We start from the raw sequence: 19,352 nt of genomic DNA on the forward strand, positions 1-19,352 counted from the left end.
GGAATCGTGATTAGCTAGAAAGTTTAATTATCGATTCCTGACATAACCGTGCTATATCTGCCGCCGCGCACTCAAAATTCGCGTTTAGCAATATATTAAATTAATGTGGAAAACTGGATTTCATTAATTAAGGTTTGGCGCGTTTCTTCTCATAGGCAGATAAGCAAAAATTGCTATAAATAGGTACCTGCGCTTGGGATTTCATTTTGAACCACTGGGATGTGAATTTCGCTAGCTTGTTAGATAAGTAATTAAATGTTTGCCAACTGTGAGCTTTTTAATTGATGTGATAATTATCACGAAGTGTTATTGAGTTATTCTGTTAACCAAGTTTTACTAACCGAAACAAGATTTTGTTTGAATCAAATGTAATAAAGTTATATGTATATGTGTGTGTGTGAGTGTGAAAAGTGTTCATGACTATAGGCATGCGACAAAAAGCAATTCGTATATAAATTTTAAAAATCCTATGAAACATGAAAACACACACACCTACACACACAGATATATATATATATATATACAGTGCCGGCAAAAAAAATCTTTGCATTTGGTTGGCAATTAAAAACTTTATATGCAAACTTCTTTTTATGATTATACTTGGCATGCTAGCAACTTATTTGGCCGAATATCTATTAATCGGCCAGATTGTGGCCGAATATCCGGTATACTCACACAGAGGAGTACAATTCACAAGAGAGGATGCCAAGTAAAATCACGAAATGGGAAAGTTATGTAAAGATTTTAATTGCCAAACCAAATGTAAAGGTTTTTTTACCGGCACTGTATATATATATATATATATATATATATATATATATATATATATATATATATATATATATATATATATATATATATATATATATATATATATATATATATATATACTATGAACTAATTTACCTTAGAGGAGAAGGAAAAGAAGGTAAGGAAGGGAGTTTAGTTTGCTGGTATCAAAAGATTTCAGCAACGGGATTTCCAGCAGACGACATTCAAACATTCGCACATAGAAGAGAAACACTGTTACATTAAAGAAAAAAAAAAGTTCTTTAATAAATGAATGATTTAAATTGTATCTGCCTAAAATTAAATTAAATCTCGAGCTTAGTAGCACATTGTGCCATAAGCTCGAATTAATTTTCAAATTGGACAAAAATCGCGTTAGCTAATGAAGTTGAATTAAATTGAAACCAGATTAAAAAAATATAAAAATAAGTCCTGATTTAACTAACAAAATAAAGAAAAAACTGTCAACAAAATATTTTAAGCTTATCTGTAGCAAACATAATAATGTCTTTGTGCAAACAGCAACTCGTTAGTCCATGTAATAAATTTTATCCTGGTTCGGAACAATCAAACAATTCTTTAGATATTCCGTTTAAATCTAGTGACTCTTAAAGCAGTTTAAAGTTTAATGGATGAATAAACGAACTTAAGAACTGGAGTGATTTGAACCCATGACACTACTCCGATTTTTTTTTTTTTTTTTTGGAAAATAAGATCCTGTCAAAATTAATATCGGCATTTGTTGTTTAAAAATGTAAAAACCTGTATTAAAGCAGATTGTACACTACTGGCCATTAAAATTGCTACAACATGAAGAAATGCGGATAATAAAATGATATTTTTTGGACACATATATTATGTTGGAAAAAACAAATGATTAAATTTTCAGATCCTGAGAAATTAGTACCTAGAACTACTATCTCGGGTAGCAATAACAGCGCGTATACGCCTGGGCATTGAGTCGTACAGAGATTGGATGGCATGTTCAGGTACAGACACCCATGCATGTTCAACGCGATGCCACAGTTCATCGACCGTAGTGACTGGCGTTTGCTGACGAGCCAGTTGTTCAGCAATCATTGACCAAACGTTTTCTATTGGTGAGAAATCTGGAGAACAGGCTGGCCAGGGTATCAGTCGAACATTTTCCGTATCAAGGGAAGTCTGCACAATACTGGCCACATGCGGCCGTGCATTATCCTGCTGAAACGTAGAGTTTTGCAGGGCTCAAATTAAGGGTAATGCCACGGATCGTAACACATCAGAAATGTAACGCCGACTGTTCATAGTACCGTCAATGCGAACAGGAGGTGACCGAGATGTGTATCCAATGGCACCCACTCTATCACGCCAGTATCACTGTATGACGATGGCGAATGCACTCTGCTAGTGCGCGTTCACCACGATGCCACCAAACACGGATGCAATCATCATGATGTTGTAAGCAGAATCCGGATTCATCAGAAAAAAAAAGGTCTCGCCATTGGTACACTCAGGTTCGTCGCTGATCATACGACTGAAGGCGTTCCTCTGTGATGCAGTGACAATGGTAGTCGCAGTCATGGCCACCGAGCTGACAGTCCATGCTGCAGTAAACGTCGCCGAACTGTTCGTGTAGACACTTGTTGTCTTGAAAATGACCTCATTTCTTGACTCAGGGCTTGTGACGTGACTGCACGATCCATTAAGGCCATGCGTCTAACATGCCTGTCCTCTCGGTTGCTAGTGATTACTGACCGTTGAGAACCAGTACGACTATCTGTATTACTATCTTTAACCCATCGAATCCATATTCTGATAACCGTCTTTGGATCTTGACCGACGCGAGCAGCAATACTGTGATAGGATAAACAGCAATCCCGGTAGGCTACAATTCGACCTCTTATCAAAGGCGGAAACGTGCTGGTACGCATCTTTTCTTCTTACACGAGGAATTACAACGATTTCCCTTAAAATTGTAAGACGAAATAAGTACTTTATTGATACAAACATATTTACAAACTATACTGAAGTTATTGACAGCTTTATAAAGGAAAACAAAAATGAAATTGTTCTCCAATGAAATACAGTAATTAGCGTTATTCTTATTTTCTTTACTATCTTTCAATTCCTCCCAAGAATTACATAACTTTAAAGTTTTCAAAACTACATTCAAAAAGTTATAAATATGTATATCAAGTTTTTAAGAATTATGACTTCAATTACATTGAACCCTCAAAGGAAAGTATCGTTTTTCTTTGTCATTGATAAAGTTGCCAACGACTAAAGTATTTAAAAAGGTGTTTGTTTACACAGATAGGTTGAAAAACTTAATTTTTCGTATTATTAGTTCAAACCATGATACAGTATTTAAACAGTGAAAGGCTAACAAAAAATTTTTGTTAATCTACTTTTGCCTACATCTTCTTTTCAGTTTCGAATCAGCTGTGTTTACCATTTGTTTGTATGACTCCCAAAAGCAATCATCCAATGAAACTCAGATTCATATGATTGACAACTAAAATCTTTGGCAAAAGTTTCAATATCAGTATTTTAATCAAAATATTTAAAACATTTTTAAAACAAATATTTAAAAGCTAGGTTGCTCCAGCCTCTGCTCGCTTGTGCTCACCATTCCCCGCAGATTGCTTTACAATCCAATTTTGTTTTTAAAAATTTAAATTGGGAGAATCTGATAAAAATAAAAGGTATGATTAGTTAATTGTGGAATCACTGTCATTTATCTGATTTTATGCATTGTCAAAGATCAAAATGTTTTCACTTGCTAGAACCTGTTGAGTAAAAATAGAAGGTGGCTCACCAAGTAGAGTGAAGATTATTGCTCTGCAATTTCTTTTTTGAAAGAGTCGCAAATATTCTAGAATTACAATATTTATGGTTAACTTTTAAAATTAAGGCTGTTTTTTGCTTCTTAATTAATTACTTAAATTTTTCAGTACAAAAATTGTACACTCTTCTTCGAAAATATCCGCTTTTAGATAGTAGAGATTTTAGATTTTAGTTAGAAGTAAGTTCATTTTAAATAGCTACATGACTTAAATGATTTCATGTTTTAGGAATGTGGCAATACGTTGCTGTTGAAATTGTTTGAATAAGCCTAGTTACTATTAATACAAATTTAAAATAATAATAATAATATTATTTTATTTATATTTTACCATTTGTACCTAGAGTGCTTTTACAAACGATATTTTTGCAAGAATTAAGAACTTCAATGTTCTTCACACTCATGCTTGTAACCTGCATGTTAAGAACAAATTAATGACATTCCTAAAACTTTAGTTATTCTAGCTATTTTTTTCAAATTCTAAAATTTTTTTCAGCCAAAATAAAATATCTATATAATATATATATAAATAATAATATATATAAGTATATATGTCACTTATATATAAATAATATATATACATAAGTATATATGTCACAAGGTGCGTATTATGGGCCAGTGGAACCATTGTTCCATATGTCTTCAGAAAATTCATTTCTTTTTTCAAAATGGTTAAAAATACAAATAAGGAAGTAGAATATAATTAAAACATTTATTTTTCAAATACTTACATTCAATTTGCGCATTTTTTGCAAATGCATGCCATATGCTCCATACAAGTGTGTTTGTCATATTTTTCACTCACAAATGGTTTCTCTGTCTTTTTTATTGGGGAATTCAGTACAGTTTTGTACGTTGATTTTGCTTTTTTAGCAGGGAGTGCAATGTCTTCACTAGATCCTAGTTTTAATGTTGAGTGTCTTAGAAGCATTGCGTATGCTTTAGCTTAGAACCCTACGCTGGATATGACACACCCGTAGAAGACTATTCCAAAAAAACTATTTTTAGAATGCTCCCGCAGTTTCTACCCCTTCAAGGTTATGACCTCTGGGTTAGCTACTCAAGGAAGTGTCCACTTTCAAAAAATGTTGGGGGAGAATTTTAATTGAAAGCGAGGCAGTGGGTATGTCGTACCCTGCTCAAGCAATCTCGGGTTGACTCTTGAAGCAATTCATGTATTAAAAGTAGCATTTCGAGTAAGAAAAATGTCCCGAAAGGGGCCTGTTGAACTGCCTACCTCGTTCTTGCAATTTGACGCCATTGGATTACTTCCTCTAGGGATGTGTGAAGTTTCTTTGTATCCGCTGATAAACCGCTGATGAACCAGCATTTTTAAGGGGAGTCCGTACCCTAAAAACTTTTAAAAATTCGATTTTTTACTTTTATATATTTTAAAACTCCATTTCAATACTTTTCATTCAAACTTTTTAAGTAAGCTTTCTTGCTGTAAAAATTTTACTTTAGTATAGAGAAAAGAGTCTACTTAAGGTATAGAAAAAATTTCATTATTGTATCTTTAATAGATTTTCTGAAAAAGGTACATGAACCTGTGCAATTTAACATTGAAGGTATAGAGGGTACTGACTCCCCTAAAACCAATAATCCGCTCTATGTTACCAACATTCAGTCAAATCTACTGCGAAAATTGTATGAAGACTCCGGGTTAAACAATTTACACGCCAGCCTCAGTGGCTACATATCCGAAATCATATACAAACATTAATTCCAAAAAAATAGTATTCAAATAAAGACAATCACATGAACATTAAAGACATATTTTTGTATTTTGTTTAATTTTGAGTTATCTGCCTCTTTATAAAAAAAAAAACCCCATTACATAGTTAAAGACATTACATTAAGATAAAATAGTTAGTTGCACATTTCAAAGTAAAAAATCCGAAATGCGTTAGTTCAAAGGATTTAAAACGTAATTTAGTCTGTATGTTTACAAGTATACTTCAGAAATCGTCTTGAAAATATACTTATACGCTTTCTACTCCTTCTTTGACAATTTGACAAATAAGCTTCTTTGAAAGTTCTTTCTAACGTCTGATGTAAGTTTCTTTACATTCTTTCAAAGGATTAGTTATTATAGCGTACCCTTTTATCTCTTTCTTGTTGTCGTAAGTAATTTTCTTCACTGTCACTCTAGCACTTTGCCTTCGTCAGTCTGACGTTTCTCTTAGAGCCAATTAGAACGAAAGAGATATTTCAAGTTCCTTTCATATAAGCACGACTTTAATTTTTCTGCCTCAAGTTTTTTGATGTACATCGTTCATTGAACAGTCGAAAGGTTTTGGTCTCAAAGCAATTGGAAAAATTGTTTTATGTTAATAAGCATTAACGTCTTTTTTGCGTGAAAATAATCTTAAAATATTTAAAATATTAAAAACTGAAATATCTTTTTAAATTATAATTATACCATTTATTTAGACGTTATGTAGCTAACTTAAGTTAGTTAATTATCAAATTTAAGAACGAGAACTGAAATATTTATTCCGTTTACTATGTCTTAATACTCTTGTGAATCTCTCTAACCATGTTATCTGCATCATATTATTTTCGTCAGTAAGATAATTTTTTTTTTTATTTCTTAAAATATTTCACCTTTGCAACAAAACAATCAGCTTAGTCAGCTTAATTTAGGGATTCAGATATTTGACAGAAGTTATAAATTAAAGAAAAAACCGTGTAAGGAAGCATACCAGGTTTGAGAGGTACACAATGGTACAACCACGGCAATTACCGTCATAGGTTTCATGGCTACTTAGCCCCCGGTAACGCGTGGATTGTGGTACTTCTAAAGAACCAATATGAACTGTTCCTGACCATTTACAATTCTAGACACCGTGGATTCAGATATAAGATTTGGTCTGGTGACACTAATTTACTACATAATTTGCCATCCTAAATCCGCAGATCAGATGCAGATATGATACATCCGCAAGGAGAGGAAGGCTGGGATTTAGAATTAGCCAGGCTGCATCACGCGGAGACCCACACCATTTCGGTCCAAGGTCTGGGAGGTATACGATGATTGGAATCTATAAATAACATCTTATATAATTAAAAAATGAGCGTATGTACCTATGCATGTAACTATGTATGCAACTATGTATGTAAGTATGTCCAAGTTACTTCTCCCGAACGACAGCGAACTGACCATCGACCCAAGTTTCGATGGATTCGTAATCTTCCCGTCTTTATGTTTGGCTATTTAACATAATCCTCCAATAATAATTAATGGAGACATCAATTTAAAAAAAAAACTATCAATTATAACACTTAGATTTCGACATAAAATCCCTATTTTTCGAAGTCTTTCCTTCATTCAAATTATTATTCAGTGCTTCAATCTCAACTTTCCGTAACAATACTTTTATTAAAATTTGTAGCGGGAAGAAATTCATTAAATAAAAGATCTGATGCCATTTTTTCTCTCGAATATGAACAAATAAAATTCTAGGCTTTGTTTTGAGGCTTTTCCTGCAATCGAGATATTTAAATGTTTTTCCTTTTGGGGATATTTTGCTGCAATCTGCCGCAACATTTTTCTGATTTTTTTTTTCGTTTAAACCTGATTGTTGAACAAGTGTCACTTGACAAAACTTTTATTTTCGAGGTAGACCGTGCAAAGCCGGGCGACGCAGCTGGTACTAGGTTTAAAACCTAACAAATCAAAACTGTAACATGTTCCTTCTAGGAACTTTACAACGCAAACTACGCATTTAGACCAGCAGTTTATAAAGTTCATGTGCCGAAGAAAGCTGGTATCTTTTCAAAATTTAGGCCAGATGGACCAGGTCTGCCGGACTTATTGTTTCAAACTTCATTGTGGTGACTCGCCAGTTGCCACACTCGAAACGAAAGCTTCTCGGCGACACATAGTAATTTCCCCTCTTTCTACGACCTAAGAGACAAACTTTTGTTAATGTGTAAGCACTTTGTAGTGTGTCGGTAAGCGAAAAAAATACGTATGCGTTAATTCTATCATTAAAATTTTATAATATTTTTTTTTCTCTTTAAGTCTATCAAATTTTAAAGGTAATTGCAAGTTGTTAAACAAAAGTGCATGCACACGTTTTTCATTATGATTTTTAAAGAACCAATGTTTTTTACTGGTGTTAAATCCGTCTTAATATTTTAATGTGTTATTTGTTTAAGAAGACATTTCAGTTATCATATAGAAATCATTCACTGAATAGCAGAGGAATGTAAGTGCTAAAAAAAAAATAATAACTATAGATTGTATAACTTACTAGAATGCGATAAGAGCGGCTCGTTCTCATCTGGTTAAGCGAAACGTAAAAACATAAGATTTCAACATTCAATACTAACTGTGCAATAGCCGGCTGGTGACGTGATGATTAGGCGTTTGCCTTCTACGCCTGGGGACCCTGGTTCTGACCTGGGTGGAAAGTCGGTGGATTTTCGAGATGCAGAAAATCTTCTGCGCTCATGTCGTATGATAATGCGGCATGTAAAAGATCCCTTGGGTATTCGTTTGGCTTAGAATATCCCTCGGCTAAATTAAATTCCTGGTGCAATTTCACATCAAATGAGAGCCCAAGTGCATCCATCTGGTGGAAACTGGGCGCCAAAAAGACTACTGTTTCATGCATCAGCGCCTTAATGGTGACCCACGAAAGACTGATGCATTGTTGGGGAGCGCACTAGGTCTGGTTATGGACCAGACCCCTCTTGAGGTGGGTCTCTTATACAGCCCCATTGGAAAGATAAAAAATATACTGACTGTGCATCACGAATTAACGTGTCATTTTTAGCCAGCTGTCAATTTTCTTTGCCCGGTATCAGAAACATAACGACGTTGCGACTAGCGTGACAGATTGTTGAAACAGTCTGCAAATTACTTCTTAGTAAAGGAAGAAAAACTTACAATTTAAAAACCGAGAAAAAAAAATCTTAAATGTCGGTGAGCGAAGATCTGTACCGTATTTTCCGGGATATAATCGACTTTATTTTTTATGCTAACCACCTTATTTTTGAGCATTTATCGGTGATTGTTTAGGTGTACCATCAGCCTAATTTCGTTTTATGTTGCAGACTTTTTTTTTGGGGGGGGGGGAGGGGGAGATTATTAATTTGCTTCGGAAACTGCTGAACGAATTACTGCTGTCAGGGTTCTGGGTGGTATCGATCAACGCTCTTGGCAGGACGAAGCGCCTTGTTTTCCATTTTAGCAATTCTTAGCCTTTTAACATTTAACATTTCAAACTTTCAGACGGCGCATTACGAATGAGATTTCAAGAAGCACTTACTCTATTCTAGTCCGTCCTCCATCGAATCAAAAAAAAACTTTTCCAACAATTTTTACTTCCTTTTAAAAACGAGCTGATGTGTGCATCACATGACTTCCTTTTACAGCAACTTAATGTTATTTTCCCATTATTGGCAATTTTAATATGATTCAATAGTTAACTCTTAAACTATCACCAACAGTGGCCAAATTAAAACCCGATTTTAAAAAAATAAATAAATTGAAAAAAAAAAAAACCGCCAAATTTATCGCCAAGTTGTCGACAAAACTTGGTGGCCAAAAGACTGGCGATATATCGCCAAGTGTCCGCCAAATTATAACAACACTTGAGTTTGCATCGAAATTAACAATGATTGCTCCCCCCCCCCAAAATGGGCAAAACCCCCCTTTAGAAATGCCGATTGCAACCAAAAAGGGAGATGCACAACTAGGTACCACTAGGAGTCTACGTACAAAATTTCAACTTTCTAGGACATACCGTTCTTGAGTTATGCGACATACATACGAACATACGCACATCCGCATACATACCTACGGACAGACGTCACGAGAAAACTTGTTGTAATTAACTCGGGAATCGTAAAAATGGATATTTCGCGTGTCTATACGTTCTTAGGCACTTATCCACGTGTGGTCGAGTCGGGGAAAAAAAATAACATTCATTCGGGGGTGAGCAAATGGAAATTAATGCGATTTTTGAGTGAAATTTTTTTCGTGAATACAATACTTCCTTTTTTGTAAAAGAAAGTAAAAAAAGAGCTGGAAACACACATTAAACTTTCGATTACTAATACTCTAACCTACTTACATACAGTTATCGTTTTCAATGTTATGTTTAGAGTTTCAATGACCTATAACATGTTTTGTGTTTTAAAATGTATTTAGTATCAAGTAAAAACTTAACACATGTGATCTTTTATGTTCATTAATGCCATGTTTCTTATCATTGCAGGTATTCCTGGAATAAAGATAAAGTCTGATAATAACCTAGAAGATACGACAGGTAATCAGATAAACCTCATAAAGGTTCTATAATTTGTTTGAAGTGTTTTAATATTTGCTTAGGTACAGTTAGCGCATTTAGATCCAACATACAAATACATTTATAAATGTTACACCGCTAAATAAATATCTTTTTAAGGGAAATACTGTTCTTTTAAAATTTTTAGAAATTCTTAGCACATAGCAAATGATAAATAAAACTGCTAAAACAAATACAAAATATCAGTTCTGATAAATACTTTGGGATATACTGCCTTTTTCCTCGAAAAAAAAGAGTTTTAATGTGTCTTCTCAACGTGATAAATACGAAAATTGGACAGTTTTTTTTTCGAATTGCCTTCGAAATCAGCTTCAATGTTCAGAGCCAAATGTTCATAAATTGATCCCTCAAAAGCATGCAAACTTCACATCAATAAAATGCGCATCAAGTAATGATAACAATAATTGGCTAATGACTAAAATTATGCATTTGCCTGTGTTATATCATTCTCTTAACATGTTATTTGTTTAGTTCCGTTATGTCTATGAATCTATATCCTTATTTTTAATCAGTACCTTGAACGAAAAAAATAATAAGGGCCGCACTAAAAAATGAAATAAATAAATAAATAAATACCGTAAGAGAGCGCGTGAAAATGGTATGGAGGGTGAGAATGATACAAACTAAAGTTTTGACGTAATAAGGGTTGGTAGTGCACTCTAGGATATCCTATGTTTAATAGGAACTATTGTAAGTTCAATTTTCAGTATACCTTACATCTACAACCCTCCCATTGAAATATAAGAGAGGGAGAATATGGTACAAACCACCAAAATCTATTTAAAAACGTTGAAACATGTGTTGTACCATTCTCACCGGCAATGAGAGGGTGAGAGTAGTACAAAAAAAAAAAAACTGCTCTGGAGGGAGTGTGGGTAAAGCTTCAAATTATTTCAGGGTCGAAATCGAAAGCCCAGATCCTACATTATAACGCAACTTCATTTTTTTCGAATGAATGTTGAGTAATTACAGACAAATGTACTAAAACACTGTAACATAGTCACCAGCTTTTACGGTAATAGGATTAAGTATCAACAGTATACAAATTTGGTTGAGTATCGCACTCTCAACTAACCATACTCTTCCATTTGCTTTACTCCTTTACCTTTTTTGAATATCTTTATTTCATAGTTAATTGTCGTAAAACTACAAACCTGATTAACTATAATTACCATTATTGGTGTTTGGTGCATATTGACTTTTCACATATTTAAATTTAAAATTTCTTACTTGAATTTCTTTGAGTAGGATATAGATTCCATGATTTTATTACAGCATAACTTTATAACTTTTGAACTTGTTGGAAGTAGATAATGGCGAAAAGGAAAAGTAAAGGGAAATAAAGATAGAAAGAAGCCAAACGAAATAAAAGAAAATATTTCTAACATACGCGAACAATAATTATAAAAAATATGCAGGGTGTTCCGTTCTAACCTGCAAGATTTTATTTTCGCAACCGTTAGTATTAGATGTATACTTCCAATTGCCAAAAAAGTTCAAAATCAGGTGCAGAGTTAAGGTATTGAAAGTTTGAAGTGAAAATAAAAATAAGTCAAAAAATATAAATTTTAACTTTTTACACGGGCCTAGGTCCCCCTAACTTATATTAAGGCAATAATCTCCATTGAAAAATAATTCCAACAAAAAAAAGTTTGAAATTAGTACGACCAATATTCAACGAGATATGAAACGCAGCGTTTTGTGACTTACACCACTTTTCACTCGCCGTCAATAACACCTTTTGAGGGAAAATATGGCAATTAACAAGTGTTTAAAATGATATGTGTGCATAGAGCGTGGTTTCTCAAACTGTTCGAGGTTTTGTAGTGTGTTTTTGCGTATCACGTCATAACATTTGCATAAATTTTTGAATAACAATAAAAAATATAAATACCTTGTTTTTCTTACTTTGACTACCTGTCATTCTTCCGAAAAGGCGATAAGTTCCAATCTCATCTTCTATATGGCCCCTTAAGACTTTGAAATGGAATATCTCCTTTAGTTTTAATCGCACAAATGTGTCAAGTTTTTTGTGTCAGTAATAGTTTTCAATGGAGATTATTTCCCTATATATGTTAGGGGTCTTATGGCCTGTATAAAAAGTTAAATTTTGTATTTTTTGAGTAATTTTTATTTTTACTTCACACTTTCAATATCTAAACTCTTCATCTGATTTTGAACATTTTTGCAATTAGAAGTATACATCTAGGACTAACGATTACAAAAATAAAGGTATTGCTGGTTTAAACGGAACACCCTGTATAATTCTAAGATCGGAAATTTATTGCCTTAATAGACAAATTGATATTAACAATATGTTTGTGTTGTAATTTTCGATTTCTGCTTTTTATGTCTATGGTGTTACTGTTAAAATAATTTTCTTCGTCGATATCATGATTATCTTTTTAAAGTATCTACATCTGTCTTTATACATGTATTATGATTAGTATTAAACTTGACTAACAATTGATCATTATATTAAATACTGCGTGAATCTACCATTTACGTTACTTTCCAGTCCTCAAATGCAAGAAATTCAAAATGGAAAGCGATTCCATTTTCGAGATAACACAAAGTATTACAACCCTAAAAGTTTTAATTTTCCTCATTCATCTTCGAAATTATCCATTAAATCTTCTGCGCACATATAAAAACTAATGGCTCCTCCGCAAAGCGAGTAATTCTATATCATATAATGTAAATAAAACAAACAACAAAAACTCATTACTTTGGCTCATTGATTCGAAGCATAAAAACGTATCTCCCACGCCCTTAGATAGAAGACACCTCAAGGTTTTGGAGATTTTACGAGGGTATTTCTGAGCCTTAGTTAAATAGCATTGATTAGAATTGAGAATATCATTTTTCAAAAGATGTCTCAATAATGGAAGAATATTTTGCTTCCCCGCAAAGTATTTAAAAAATTCATTTCTAGTGTCTGGACTAAATCAGGTTTATGTATCTAATTTCGAAAGTTTTCTAACTTTAGATAATAAAAAAGGCCCTTTTTGATATTTTCCTAACATTAAATGTGTTTTACGATTAATAAAAATCCGTTTTGTTAGGAACCGTGGCAACTAATGGCTTTTGCGATGTTTTTTGTTTGTTTTATGTATGTTTTTGAATTTTTTTTTCATAGATTGCATTTGTGAGAGCTAAGGAAGTTTGCGTTTTAGTACTGCTGTAAATTCGCTAACATTACGTGTAAAATTTTAACGGTTTGTATACTATATAACAGTTTATTTTGCTTTTGAATAGTTAATTTAAAAAAAAAAGATTAAGCGGCCTTTTTTCAACTTTTAAATTAAAAATATTTTGAAGACTATCTTTCTTCTAACTGTACAGTTAATCGAATCTAAATTGTGATTTCGGTGTGAAATTCCTCTTGTGTTTGTTTTAAAAAAGGACAAAGCACTAAAATGCGCTATCTGAACAAAAGATATCCCAAAATGATATACCAATCAACATATGAAGTACTCGTACATTTTTCCTATTAAACACATCACTTTAATAGTTTCTTCTTTTATAAATGTTGTTAGTTTATATTATATATAGTTCTGATTTTGCTATAAAATGCTTTACAGCTTTTTATCTAAGAATTTTATGATATTTCGTTGCATCAGTTGAATAATATTTAGCACAAAAAGTCACTTACGAAATAATATGTTCTCCTAAACCACAATCCAATATATATCTATCCATCCATCCATCCATCCATCATTTTTGTTAATGGTTATCTATGATATGATATTACATGTACGCTTCCGTATGATGCTTAAATCTAATAGTAAGTTATTTTTTAATTACAGATATATTGATAATTTAAATTAAAAGTAATTCAAAAACTGTAAGCTTGAATTGAGTGTATCGGTACTTTTTTAGATTGAACGCTTTTTGACGCAAAAAAAGCAAAACGACTGCCATACTGCTGTTGTACACATATAACAGCATTCTGTAGAAGAGTACCTGGTATGACCGCAACAAACATTTTTGTTGTCACGAGTAATGTCACATCAGTAATCCGTACTTATAAAATTAAATTTAGTATACAACTTTTGTCACACTACGTGAGCATTTGAAATAATATTAAACGATTATGGAGTAAATAATTGCGTTAGTTTTACAGGCTTCCAAGGCTGTCATAAAAATGACTGTGCTGTCATCCAACATTTAAATGGTGAATAAATGATAGCCAAGCATTGGGGGAATGATGCCTAACAAACTGGTACAATTTCATAATGTAAAATTAATGACATCCACAACAGATTTTCGAAAAGCTTCCAATGTTGTCGTAATCCGTTAAAAACTAACATTGTTTGTGCTTCATTTGTTTTCACAGAAAATAGCATAATAATTGTATAATTATTCTTACGTTGATCAGCATTTTCATTTTTTGTTCTTAGCATTAGGTTTAAAAAAAGTACAGTTCGTTCACCATACCATATTCTTCCTTTTATCAAATTCCGTACTCTTTGACCTATTTTTGCTTTAAGTATTTCATTGTCTCAAATATAAAACTTTTTTTTTTTTTACCACCGCACCTCAGGTTGTAACATTATACTATTAACCAATCTTGAATTGGTGACACCTGATAATAGCACAGACTGCTGAAAAAAAATATATTTAGTAACTTAATGCATAAAGCATAAATATATCACTATATTATACGTTATATATAATTATTTAAACTTGACCAGCCTTTGTGTGAGATTAATTTCTATTTCTGTACACAAAACGACGCCAAAATTTCTGATTATCACTGTCCAACTCATTACAAGATTCTTAATGGCACTTAATGCACTATATAATGAGACAAAATATATAATCAACTGGTGATAGCTATATAATTTAACATAGCAGGGACTAAAGCACCAATCAATGCATTTGAGGACTGCACGTTATTGGGATCAGATTCAAGTGTGACATTATTCAATATGGTCTCATGCCTATTAAACATTGTCAGCGATGTAATTAAATGCATTGCAACGTGACCTTTTAAATTACTTGTCCAAATCTTTTTATTTTTCTTGAAACAATAAAGTATTGAATCCTTCCCTCTGTTATCGACCTCTTCTGTTGTATTTGAAAAATAGTTTTCAAATTCTTAAAATATCAGTTAGCTTAATCTTTTTATTTATTAATTAGTGGTACCCGCACGGCTTTGCTATAATATAAGTATAATAGAAAATTAAAAGGTCTTTTGCTTCGCCTGCATGTTTACAAATAATGTATGATGAATTTCTCGCCAATTGGCTTGTGCCCATGTGACAACTCCACGTTATGATAATTTCGTAATTTACTCGTTCATCTTATGATAATTTTGTTCTTAAAATTGGAATAGAAAAAAGAACTACATCGATTTTTTGAAAAATCGCTACGAAGTGCCCCCATGGTACAAACTAACTTTGTGCCGAATTTCATGAATATCGGCCAGACGGTCTGGGCGCTATGCGCGTCACAAAGATCCTCACAGACAGAGAGACTTTCAGCTTTATTATTAGTAAAGTTTTAATTCGCAACACGTAAGGCGCAAATGTTAAAATTTTTGATGTCTGATGTAATACAAATCTTGAAGTAAAAAACAACCCTATTGGAATTTTTAATTACAATTTCAGAATCAGCATTAATTTAACTACACAGATACGTTAGCGTACTTTCTTAAAATAATCAGCTTTCGTAAAGTAAAAGCAAAAACCTTTATCAAAAAAATTTGAGTGATCTACACTTTTTACTATTTCTCGTGAAATAATAGAGAATTTCTCTGTAATGTTTTTCACATAAAAGGTATACAGGTACTATAATACAGGTAAATATTACAAGTAAACCTAAACCCAGGTAAAAAACAACAAACCCTAAAATAATACAGGTAATTTTTCAATAAAAATTAAGTCTACTATTATTTTAAGTCTACTATTCATTTAGGTTTCCTGCAACAAATTGAGAAACAAAAAAAAAAAAGATTTTTGTTCATCCATCATTTTAAATAGTTGAGAATAAGCTATACATTTGAGAAATAAGTTAACGAACTACGTAGAATTTATTTTTATATTTTCGTAAAAAGTATCTCTTATACCCACGAATATAAAAGCAATTCTTTGAAAGTACAATTTTTTAAAAAGATTTTCGGCTCATAACATGCATTGTTTTCCGTCAAACGTTACTAAACTTTTGGAATATTTGACAGCATGCAAGAGAAACATAATAATAAATGTGAAGTTAAAATATTGAAAATTTAAGGAAATATGAACTTTTAAAACAGTTGAATTTTCATTTACCATGTGCGAAAGATAGCTATTTATAACATTCATAATCCAAAGCACAAGTAGATCCTGCAACTCTTAATAAAATTTAGCCGAATTTCAACAATTCATGGATAGGTAATGATTCGTGAGGGATCGTTCGAAAATAATCCGTTTTTATCATGAATCACTCTGAATGATAACAGGAAAGTGTTGCCGGTTGGCAAACGACCACTTACGGTTTGTCTCTTATCCAAGAATTGTTGAAATTCGGCTCACTAGGTAGATGATAACTTACGGTTTTAAATTTATCATGAGTAACAGGATCTATCTGGGCTTTGGACTATGAAAGTAATAAATTAATATATTTCCTATTGCTTTAAATGTTTGTATTTCATTAAATTTTCAATCTTTCAATTTCAAATTTTTATTATTGTTTCTCCTGTATGCTGTTAAATATTTTGAAAGCTTAGTAACCTTTGACGGAAAACTCAGCGTGCTATGAGCCGAAAACCTTCAAACAAAATTTATATATCTGAAATGGTACGACCGTGTCATTTCCGTTGGTATAAGAGATACTTCCACAAAAATATAAAAGTAAAATCTACGTAATTCGTTAATTTATTTCTGAAATGCATAGCTTGTTTCCAGCAATTCACAAAGAAGGATTATCAAAACCTATTTTTTTGTTTTTACAACTTGTTGCTAGTCCCCTAAATGAATACCAGATTCTATTTTGATTAGGGAAAATATAGCTGGAGCAAACTTTTTATGTGGAAACAATTACAAAGCAATTGTCTCTTATTGCGCGAGAAACCCGTAAAAACGTGAATTATTAAAAGTGTCCTAATGTTTCCTTTCATATTGTGTATTTAAGTAATGTTTAAAAGTAAGATATTACTTTTAAAATTCACCTGAAATCAACATATTATAATCTATGATTTTGTTAACATTTAACAATCTTGTTCTCTTGATCCGGATTTAAATAAAAAAGTGAGCTTAGTGATCTTCTACTTAATTTCATCTAGTAGTGATCTAAAAGTGATCTTCTACCTGATGATGGCCAGTATAACATTGATGATTTTCAAATTTATTCGATGAATAAGCAAATAATAAAGGTACTTCTATTTACTAACAATAAAGCTGAAAGTCTCTCTGTCCAAATCTCTCTCTCTCTGTCTTCCAGGATATCTCTCTGTCCGAATCTCTGTCTGTCTGTCTGTCAGGATCTCTGTGACGCGCATAGCGCCTAGACCGTTCGGCCGATTTTCATGAAATTTGGCAGAAAGATAGTTTATAGCATACGGTGAGCACCTCGAAGCAATTTTTCGAAAATACGATGTGGTTCCTTTTCTATTCCAATTTTAAGAACAAAATTATTATAAGATGGACGAGTAAATTACGAAATTATCATAATGTGGAACCGTAACATGGGCACAAGCCAATTGGCGAGAAATTCACCATACATTATTTTTAAATATACAGGCGAACCAAAAGATCTTTTAAATTTTTACTACGGGCAAAGCCGTGCGGGTACCAGTAGTGTCTAATAAAGTTCCTGTCTGATCTCATAGTATATATGTGCTAAATATTAAATTTGCGTTTCAGAATATCCGGAGCTTTTCGCCGTCATAGGTTCAGCAGTTTCTCTGCCTTGTGATCTCACCACGCCTTCAAACGATGACATCATCTCAACTGTTCTATGGTATCGGCTAGACTTGAAAAACCCTGTATATACACTAGACTACAGAACCGTCCCGTCTTCTGAAATGGCGAAGCACTTCTCCAGTAAAGTTCTTGGCTCCAGAGCTTATTTCAACGTCAGTCGGCACAGTTCAGCACACTTGAGGCTCGACCCCGTCGACGAAGACGACGCTGGAGAATACAGGTGCAGAATAGACTTCAAAAGGGGAAGGACGTTGAGTAGATTAGTAAAACTCAACGTCATTGGTGAGTAATTTGAAAGTTTTTTGAATAATTCTAAACTATTTAAAAATGTACACCATAAATATTGTAAGGAGGAAATGAAATTTACCTTAAATTTATGTTATTAGATGGCATGGAATACTTATTTTTATGCACTCACATGAAATGTTAAGTAATTTTAACAATTTTTTTGAAAAATTTAGTTTGTCTTTAACCACTAAATACATATGGCAGGGAATTCACAAAAACGCACATAAAAGTATTGTTCTTATTTAAAGTCTTAGTTTTCTATTTGTTACTATGTTGGCAGTCAAGTTTGATAAAGATTTTATCTATTTTTTTATTGGTTAAGTATTATTACTAGAAAATCGCCCGTCAAGATATGACAGGTAAAATTGCTTCTGTATTTGAACGAAGCAATGGTTGGTTTGTTGATATTTTGATAGTTGAAATTTGAACCCTTACTCCAGTGGATTAACCCTAAACTCCAGTAGATAGCGTATATTGTTGACCAGTTTTTCGGTTTTCATTCACCTGAAATGACACGGTCTTACCAGTAAAACCGGATTCAGTTAGGTTTTGTCACAATAAAGAATTTCCCTGCAATTTAAACATTACCAAAAAGTATTATAAAATTTGGGCAAGTAAACAATTACCCAATACTACATTCAGATACTTTGTTATCTCCTGACAGTCATTTTTTATGAATCCCTTTTATCCGAAATTTTTGAATAACCGAAAGCGGGTCAGTACCAATAACTTAAGTTAACCGATGTTATACTGTATTTTAATCGTTACTTAAAAGTTTTGAAAAAGTAGTAAAATTTTGCAGTTTACTGAAGTTGAAACAAGAGCATCAAATAGCAAGAAATAAAACATTTTAGGAGCATTAAGATAAAATATACTGAAATGCAAAATTGGAATATCTATTCCCAAGGTTTTCATTGACGCTTTTATAATTGAATAAATATTTATATTTGAAGATATTTAATTAAATTTCATATGTAACAAAATATTTTAAGAGTGTTTAATGTTATTCTTTCAGTTCCTGTTAAAAAAGTTCACATTAAAGGGAGAGGAAACATAAGCTATTCCGGACTTATTGGTCCATTTACGGAAGGAATGAGTTTAGCTCTTATATGTGAAGCAAGAGGAGGTAAGATACATTGTTTTCGTTTTTTTTTCTTTTCATTTTACATCTAGTAACGTAAAAACTTACTCATATTATCGTCAAATGAAATAAATAAATAA

General features: G+C 32.5%; 1 protein-coding gene across 1 annotated transcript in view; it reads left to right on the forward strand.

Annotated features, from left to right (window-relative positions):
* The first annotated feature begins 6,548 nt into the window (after positions 1-6,548).
* LOC129226653 (neural cell adhesion molecule 1-like) overlaps positions 6,549-19,352 on the forward strand; it is a 49,966-nt gene continuing 37,162 nt past the window's right edge. The window contains exons 1-4 of the mRNA XM_054861284.1: positions 6,549-6,642; positions 9,847-9,897; positions 17,784-18,125; positions 19,147-19,257. Of these exons, the coding sequence (XP_054717259.1) occupies positions 6,549-6,642; positions 9,847-9,897; positions 17,784-18,125; positions 19,147-19,257 (598 nt within the window). The remainder of the gene's footprint in view (positions 6,643-9,846; positions 9,898-17,783; positions 18,126-19,146; positions 19,258-19,352) is intronic.

The sequence above is a fragment of the Uloborus diversus genome, chromosome 7, assembly GCF_026930045.1.
Source record: "Uloborus diversus isolate 005 chromosome 7, Udiv.v.3.1, whole genome shotgun sequence".
Lineage (NCBI taxonomy): Eukaryota > Metazoa > Arthropoda > Arachnida > Araneae > Uloboridae > Uloborus > Uloborus diversus.